This window comes from Onychostoma macrolepis, chromosome 22 (genome assembly GCF_012432095.1).
Source record: "Onychostoma macrolepis isolate SWU-2019 chromosome 22, ASM1243209v1, whole genome shotgun sequence".
Taxonomy (NCBI): domain Eukaryota; kingdom Metazoa; phylum Chordata; class Actinopteri; order Cypriniformes; family Cyprinidae; genus Onychostoma; species Onychostoma macrolepis.
The window spans coordinates 5,214,273-5,223,971 of NC_081176.1; the positions used below are offsets into that span (position 1 = coordinate 5,214,273).

Genomic DNA, 9,699 nt, shown 5'->3' on the forward strand with positions numbered 1-9,699 from the left:
GAAATCTTTTGTCTTTATCCTCATTTTTGATCAATTTAAAGCATCCTTGCTAAATAAAAGTATTAATTTCCATAATTTCTTTCCCAAAAAACAAAACAAAAATTATACTGACTCCAATCTTTTGAATGGTGTATTGTATAATGTTACAAAAGCTTTTTTATTTCAGATAAATGCTGATCTTTGGATCTTTCTATTCATCAAAGAATCCATTAATAATAATAAATATTTCTTGAGCAGCAATTCAGCATATTAGAATGATTTCTGAAGGATCATGTGACACTGAAGACTGGAGTAATGATGCTGAAAATACATCTTTGATCACAGCGATAAATTACGTTTTAAAATATATTCAAATAGAAAGCAGTTATTTTAAATAGTAAAAATATTTCACAATATTACTGCTTTTGCTGTATTTTGGATAAAATAAATGCAGGCTTGGTGAGCAGAAGAGAATTCTTTAAAAAACATTCAAAATCTTACTGTTCAATAACTTTTGACTGCTAGTGTAGATATGTATCATTGCATCTAGTTGTTCTGGATAATAAAAAAACTTCAGGTCTGACAATATCCTGTCTTTTCGAATTTAAATCTAGATTTATTCGCATTAGCACAATTGACATGACTTGGCCAAAAAAAATCGCGGTGGACGAATTTACGTTTAATTAAGAAGTGTTTGCGCATTCTGCACTAATGGCGCGCGCACACAGGATAGATGCCTGCCTCCGTTGTGAGTCTCTATCAAGCACTTTACCGATTCAACTGCTCTCCTCTCCTCCTCCTGCTGGCTCTTTACGCCGCATCACTCACCGCAGAGCAAGCCTGTTCTTGATAAAGCTGCTGTGAAAACGTGGGAAAAGCCGACGACGAAGAAGTTGGGGTGAAGCGTTCTTTATATAGGCGAAGCAAAACACTTCATAGCTCCGTCTATAGCGCATTGTGATTGGGTGGTTTACGCTGTCAATTCAGGAGACAAACCAATGGCCCACTGACTGCTCGTGATGGTCCTTGGCAAACAAACAAAAAAAAAAAATTCTGTCGGCCCCTTCAGTGCGTCGGCCCACCGGGAAAATGCCCGGTATGCCCGATTACCAGTCCAGCCCTGCTACACAGCTACTGTTTTTTTTCCAGACAGATATTGCTTGCACTCCTCTGCTGTTCCTTTTTGAGCAATAATAACAAACTCTTAATTGGCCAATTGGAATAAAAATAAAAAAAAGTTTTTTTTTTGTTTTTTTTGCATAATACATATTATATTTACATTTTGTACAATAATTTGTATGTGATACTTGCCATTATTATATGCACACAACCAGCTGCTATAGCCATGACCAGCAGAACAACAATAAAGCCAATAAAACCACCAATAACAGAAGCACTTGCAGCACATAAATGTGGGCCTGAACCTAGAGAAGCTAAAGACAGAAAGCCATTATTACTAGAGATCAACTGATAACCAGCTCTACCAATAATTTCAGTAGAAAGTTGTATGATATTGATAAATGGTGTCATGTGTTTTTTTCTTTTCCTTTTTTTTTCTTTTTAGCAACAGTGACTTTCGCAGCAAAACTGGGTAATATTATGCATTTTTTTTCTTATGAACAATAGGCTTCAAAATGTTACTTTTTTTAATGTAGAACTCAATGTGACAATTATCTCTTGCTTTGGTGTGCATTTGAAGATGAGAGATGATCCACAATGAAAACATTTACCTGGACGTTTTAAGTATTTAAAACTGTTTTCACTCACCCATCACAGTAACACTGAAGCTCCTAATGATGCTGAATCTGCTGTTGATGAGCTGTAGTGTATAAAGTCCAGAGTCTGTGATGTTTGTGATGGTCAGAGATCCAGTCTGATGATCCAGCTTCAGTCTGTCTCTGAATCTCTCATCACACTGTTCATCTGTACAGGTCTTATTCTGATCTCCAGTGATTTCAGCGATGAAAGTGTCATTAATATACCATTTTATCACACAATCTGGGTTTATTACACCAATATCTAAAGTAACAGATTCTCTCTTGTCCACTGTCTTTCTGTTCATTTCATCTCGTTCAGCAGCAGAAACACCTGAAACCACAAACCTGCTGGAAGATCTTTTTGTGGACAAAAACAAACAAACAAAACACTGTGGGCAAGAATATCATTACACACAATTTTTCTTGACTTTAAGTCTGAAAAGCAACATATATCCATGTTTTTGCATTCTACATCAAAACCTCATGTGTGAGGTGAAAAAAATGCTAATTTATGATTTTGTTTAAAAATTCAGATGTATATTTTTATGAACCAAAACTGTTAAAACTAACAAATCAGTGATTGAAATTGTTTATTTTTGCAGTCATTCAGTTTATGTAAACACTCCATATGTTTAAAGAGACAAGTGTGAATTAATAGTCATGATTACGGCTATTTAGATGCACTTCCATTGTGTTAAATCAGGGGTGTCAAACTCAGTTCCTGGAGGACCGGAGCCCTGCAGAGTTTAGATGCAAACCTAATTAAACACACCTGATCCAGCTAATCAAGTCCTTCAGGCTTATTTGAAAATTACATGGTTTGTGTGTTGGAGCAGAGTTGGAACTAAACTCTGCAGGGCTGCAGCCCTCCAGGAGCTGAGTTTGACACCCCTGCGTTAAAGGATTTCATCAACAGTTTTTGCAGTGCTGAGCACTTAAACCAGACATCTGTTGAACAAAACTGCAAATCAGATGCTTTTAAACTACGCATAAGAGTTTTGTTCATTGTACATTCACTGACTCACAAATGCTCTCATTATAAACTACAAAGTCTGCATCTAAGAGCTAAAAACCATGCTATCTGTTTTGGCAGGCTACTGAAGTAAGAAAGCAACAAGGCACACCTTAATCAAATACTTGTGCTGTTTGAGATGCTAAATTATCATTCCATTGCAATGACATAGTGCAACGTCACTGTTTTGATTTACTGATGCATAAATAAGCAATTAATTAGTTCGGAATATTTTCTTTTTTTTTTTTTTTTGCATGTGTAGTAAACCTTGTCGATAAAGATTATTTTATGAAGGACCTATTATGCTCTTTTTCAAAGTCTTGATTAAAGTTTCAAGTTTGTTTTTTTTTTTTCTCCCACATATTTGGCATTGTTGCACACTCCGTTATGTCTCTATGAAGCCCCACCTTTTGAAAAGCACAATGTGCTCTGATTGGCCGGCAAGACCATGTGTTGTGATTGGTCAACCGTTTTGAGTGTGTTTGGAAAATGTCACGGATTTGTCAGTCTGAATGTCACTTCAATAATAAACACAATATATAAGTTAAGTATAAAACATATATGACTCACCACCACTGACAGCAACATTGAAAATCCTGTCACTGTTGCGGCTGTTCATCAGTAGTTTATAAACTCCAGAGTCTGTTGTTCTGATGTTCATGATGGTGAGATCACCTGTGTGACTGTCCAGTTTCAGTCTGTCTCTGAATCTCTTTTTACACAGTTCATCTGGACAGATCTTACTGTGGTTATAAATGATTTCTGCTATGCGAATGCTATTAAAATACCATCTAATTCTGTCTTGTTCATTCATTTTAACATCAGTGTGTAGAACGACTGAATCTCCCTCCATCACTGACACACCATCTGGATCAACACCAAATGCATCTGAAAAAGAAATGAACAGCTCATGACAAGCCCTTTTTGGAGTAGAGCTGTAAAAAGTATAACAGTTGCACTCAGTTTTGTTTGATTTGTCATTTTGCTCAGTTGTTTTGTCAATAATCACCTCATCTGTATTTAAGTTTTATTGTTTCTGTTCATTATTGTTGGGTCTCGACTTTACTATGATTGTGGATATGTTTGATGATTAAAGACTGCCTGTTATCTCTCATCTTCATCTTCATCTTCATACAGTGGGGAAAAAAAAATGTTTGGTCCCTTGCTGATTTTGTACCACTGACAATGAAATGATCAGTCTATAATTTTAATGGTAGGTTTATTTGAACACTGAGAGACAGAATAACAACAAAAGAAATCCAGAAAAACACATTTCATAAAAGTTTTAAATTGATTTGCATTTTAATTATTCAAATAATATTTGACCCCTTTGCAAAACATGACTTAGTACTTGGTGGCAAAACCCTTGTTGGCAATTACAGAAGTCAGACGTTTCTTGTAGTTGGCCACCAGGGGCCTCATTTATAAGGTCGCCGTGATTTTGCCAAGTAAGACATGTTCCTGGATCAACATGTTTTGTTGATCCTGGATCAACATCATTGTCCAAAAATATAGACTTAACCCAATCTCTACCCCTAAACCTAACCCTACCCATAATTTATTCCTAAAATCAGTGAGAAATGATAGCTGATTAACAAGGGTGTCGAAGCACCTAACCCTGATCATAAGCCTAAAACTTATATTTCCTGAAAAGTTATCCCTCAATTCTGATTGGTTGATTGGAATGACGTTCCAGGATCAACAAAGATGTTGATCCAGGAACATGTTGTACTTGTTGAAATCACGCTCACCCATTTATAAAGCGTGCGCACGCTCAGATTTAATCTTAGAGTGTGCGCACGCTTAAATGCCAGCGCTCAAATTTCAAAAGATGGTCTTTGACGTGGAAAAGTGCTTAGTGTCACGTCAGGGTCAGATCAGACGTACGCACTTTTTATTGTCGGAGTATTGCAGGTTTTTTAAAATGTAAGCTGTTCTTGCAGCTCGCTCTTCTAAATTATGATGATTGGTGATATTTTATGTTAATGATATTAGTTAGGAATCGTTTACAAGGCAGAGAGCTGAAACCATTCAGTTGCGCACAAGTTGAAGATCATTTGCGATTCATAGATTTCACATCTGAAAGAGACACGTATGCGTGATTTCTGTTCGTACGTTCATTCTATGAATCAAACTTAGCATATTTGAGAAATGATCGTAAGATCAAATTTAGGATGGCCCCGTCTATCGTAGTTGTCCCGTCCCCTTAACAGAAAAACACCCCCAAAGCATAATGTTTCCACCTCCATGTTTGACGGTGGGGATGGTGTTCGTGGGGTCATATTAATGCCTTTTAGTCAGTGCCTTTCGTTTTACATGTATTTATGGACTTGCTCATGTCAGCTGTACAGCCCATTCCTGATGTGGTCAATTATTTTAAATTAATTTAATACACATACCAGTCACATTTTTCTACATATACACATGTTAAAATGGTTTTGTGGTCCATGGTGTCACTTATTACGTACGATATCGTCGATAAAGATCCCTACCCAAACTTTTGTGGTTGGTTCAAGCCTTATCAAGCCACAGTGAAATTTTTTAAATCGGTGCTACATGACTAAAATACAGTGGAAAAGGGTGGAGAAGTCCTTCTGCCAAAAATGTAAAAATGTGTGGAACTTTCACACCCATTAGCCGATGGGCTTGATCAGCCAGTTTGAGGTATACAAAATAATAATAATAATAATAATAAATATATAAATAATAATAAATTGGTACCTCAGGAAGAGAAGTAATAACATGGAGAAAGAGTAAACATTGTTAATTTACTTTCATGTGCATGAAGTTGATAGAAATGATCTAAATTATAATATAATAATATAGGTCACAGCACCTTCAAAATATTGAATTGTATTCTAAATCTGCAATAGAAAATGCAATGAATGACTAAATGATACTCACCATTGACAGTAACACTGCAACTCCTACTGATGCTGAATCTGCTGCTGATGATCTGTAGTTTATAAAGTCCAGAGTCTGTGGTTCTGGTGTTTGTGATGGTCAGAGATCCAGTCTGATGATCCAGCTTCAGTCTGTCTCTGAATCTCTGTCTACACTGATCATCTGAACAGATCTTACTCTGATCTCCAGTGATTTCAGTGATGAGAGTATCATTAAAATACCATGAAATCACATCATTTGGGTGTTTTATTACACCAGGATCTAAACTGACAGATTTTCCTCCTTTTTCTTCATTTTGTCTAGCTGAGCAGCAGAAATGGCTGTAACAAACCAACATCTGTCAAAACTAGCTTACCAAAGGAAATTATTATTATTTTTTAAACTGTTTATAATGACTCAGACCTTAACTCTACAAACTGAACTCTACAAATTAATTTAAAGGTAAGAAAAATCAGTACTGAATATCACCACAATAAATATCATGTCAGTCAAACACATTTAACCTGTATTTATTTAATTGAATTTTTTTTACATTCACTTAATGACTTACCACTGACAGAAACGCCCAAAGATTATTTCACTGTTATCGCTATAGATTAGTATTAGCGGTGGCACGACTGGTCTTCAAGGAACCCAAAAGAGCCCATGTTACACCTCTCTTTATCTCATTGCATTGGCTACCAATCGCAGCTCGCATCAAGTTCAAGACACTGATGCTTGCTCATAGAACAACCACAGGCTCAGCACCCGCCTACATGCACTCACTATTAAGAATCTACATCCCCTCCAGAAATCTGAGATCTGCTAGTGAGCGACGCCTCGTGGTACCATCACAAAGAGGCTCAAAATCACTCTCCAGAACATTCTCGTTCACCATTCCTGGCTGGTGGAATGATCTTCCCACCCATATTCGGAGTACTGGATCCCTGTCAATCTTCAAGCAACAGCTGAAAACTCATCTCTTTCGACACTACTTGACTTCAACCTACACATAATAATAAAAAAAAAAAAAAAAAAAACTCTTTCTCCTTATTTGTTCCTTCCCTTGCTAGCTTGTACTTATTTAAACAATGCCTGAGACTTGGTGTTACAAGCATTTCCTTTGTCGGATTGCCTCTTCAAGATGAATCGCTTCATGTGTTCCCCAAATTGTAAGTCGCTTTGGATAAAAGCGTCTGCAAAATGACTAAATGTAAATGTAAATGTAAATGTAGTAGTTTATAAAGTCCAGTGTCCGTGATTCTGGTGTTTGTGATGGTCAGAGATCCAGTCTGATGTAGCAAATTAGCTCAAAGTGAGATTAACATAATTAATCATATGGGTTGTTATCAATTATATTAATCTGCATGAATTAACTGTAACATTACAATAAAATGATTTGTTCGTCCGCAGTACGGACAGTTTTAATCGTCTGTTGACTCTAAGGAAAATTATTTCTCTGGCCACTAAAAATAATTTCCTTACTGATGCATTGCTCACAGAGCATGTAACAAAACCGTAACTTTACAGTGACCTCGTTCTGTGAGCAGCAGACACAGACAACCAAGCGTGAATATGGATGTGTATTACACTACAGGGGAACATGCAATATCGAACTAGACACAGACATACACACATTAAACATAGATGAGAGCAGAGGCGGACAATCCAGGGGTCAGAAAGTAAAAGTCCTGCCATATTTTTGTTCCACCCATGAACTCTGCAGCTGATTTCACCAGAGGAGGAACCAAGTCATTCCTTTCAAGTCACAAGCAAGTCTCAAGTCAAATCCCAAGTCCTCAAAGAGTTAAAGTTAATGAGATAATTAAGTGTCTAATTAAATGATGATTGTGCATTAGTGATGAACACCTGCTGTTATTGAGAATTACAGAGGATCAGATATTAATGTTTTAATGGTTAAAATGATGCCACCATCACAGAGATCAGTGTGTGCTTTAGTTGGGCTCTTGGCCTTTGACTCCTGTGTTAGATCTCTCTTTGCAGTATTACATGTGTTGCTGCAAAGTAAAGAGATCAGGGCTGCACAATGAGAAACCATGCTTTTACAGCTGTACTGATTGTTTGTTTTTTTCTTCTTTGTGTTGTATGTTTAGGTTTTGAAAAATCAACCTTGTGAAATAGCGTGCAAGGAACTTGTTGTTCTAATAGTTATGATGAATTCATTTGAAATCGACTGTATTTAATGCATATAAACACTTAAACTCTTCTGGTATTTAGACGCACGCAGACATAATGAACCAGTATATGAATCTCAACAATGGTGACAACCAACAAAATTCTTCATGCTGCAATGTATGCTGGGTAAGACCATAGTAAAAACTCCCATCATGCACTGCAGTATGAATTATTATTGTCACCACCGTTGAGGATCATATGATAAGTGTTCATGTCTAAAAGCCTGAGCTGATGCAATTCTTCCTCCTAATATGTAATCACTACAGTAGCGTTTGTTTGGTAGAACTTTTTTTTCCTGAAATTCAGTAATAGCTGAATATCACTCAATAAACCAAAGCGAGACACCTACATGATGCTCATTCAAATGATTTAAAAGCAGAAAGCGTAAACTAATCTGCTACATCAAGTTCTTGATTCAGCAATGCACAAACGTTTGTTGTGAAACAATATTTAACTTGCTTAAAAGCAAATTACTTTGATTTACTAAAAGGGTCAAGAGCCCAACTAAAGCAAACACTGCTCTCCATGATGGTGGCATCATTTTAACCAATAAAACATCAACGTCTGATCCTCTGTAATTCTCATTAACAGCAGGTGTTCATCACTAATGCACAATCATCATTTAATTAGACACTTAATTATCTCATTAACTTTAACTCTTTGAGGACTTGGGATTTGACTTGAGACTTGCTTGTGACTTGAAAGGAATGACTTGGTTCCTCCTCTGGTGAAATCAGCTGCAGAGTTCATGGGTGGAACAAAAATATGGCAGGACTTTTACTTTCTGACCCCTGGATTGTCCGCCTCTGGATGAGAGGGAGAGGGAGAGGGAGAGAGAGGGAGAGGGAGAGAGAGAGGGAGAGAGAGAGGGAGAGAGAGAGAGAGCGAGCTTGCGCGCAAGAGAGTAGAGTGTAATGGCAGGATTTACACATCAGCTAACTACAACCTGTTAAAAACCATCAGAGAATCACAATTAAAAGGGGTCGAAGCCTAGAAGCACATCTAAATAGTGTGACACGTGTCCCGAGCCGTCATCAGCGTCGCCCTGGCAACAGAGGAGACACACCTGCACCCCGCATTACCGGCGGACCGGCCACACCTGAAGCTCATCAAAGACCGGCTTTTAAAAGCCGCCCTACACACACACTCCAGTGAGTACTGAGGAAGTCTCCGTTTCTGTCTCCTTTCTACCAGAAGACACGGTGTGACCGGTCCTGCCGAACCACAGACGCACGACACAGAGCCACCGCTTCAAGGACACGAAGGGATTGATTTGGGTCACTGCACGGAGCACCTCACTACAGACTCACACGTTTTCTGCACTAATAAATCCACCCTCCGGGTTTTGTTTGACACTTTAAAAGTCTCGTTGTCGTGTGCGATTCCTCACCCCCGCCACAATAGTTTACAAGTGGTTACTTGCATTGGTTTTGTTGGTGCTGAGTAAACCCACTGCGCCATGTGACGTCGGAGTGACGTCTTTTCCATGTTATTTTTGGACGTCCAATTTAGGTCCACTGAAGGGGTTGTTTTGTAACGCCAGGCGACGTCTTTTTTCGACGTCTACAGCACGTCATATATTGACGTCCGTGGGACTTCCGTGTAAGGGCTATTTATAGTCCAAATGTGGTCGTTTGTGGACGTCTTTTCAACGTCAAATTTAGACTTATTTTATATATAATTTTTACTTAACTTCTATAACTGTAGTCCTATGTTTTGTTTGGCTCAGCAGCTAGATTCAACAGGAAAATGTAAAAAAAAAAAACATGGCCTATTCGGCATACACATAATAAATCGTGACTGTTTATTAAAAAAAATCTGTATTCATATGTATCAATCATGTTGATAACAACAATGTTGATATTTGTAAAT

At 37.6% G+C, this 9,699-nt stretch overlaps 1 protein-coding gene across 1 annotated transcript; it reads right to left on the bottom strand.

Moving 5' to 3' along the window:
* Positions 1 to 704: 704 nt before the first annotated feature.
* LOC131531402 (uncharacterized) lies at positions 705 to 3,794 on the bottom strand. The gene is made up of 2 exons (XM_058762139.1): positions 3,319 to 3,794; positions 705 to 2,067 (listed from the first exon to the last, which is right to left on the bottom strand). The coding sequence occupies exons 1-2, from the start codon at positions 3,599 to 3,601 to the stop codon at positions 1,739 to 1,741; spliced, it is 612 nt and encodes a 203-aa protein (XP_058618122.1). The 5' UTR covers positions 3,602 to 3,794; the 3' UTR covers positions 705 to 1,738.
* Between the last annotated feature and the right edge of the window lie 5,905 nt (positions 3,795 to 9,699).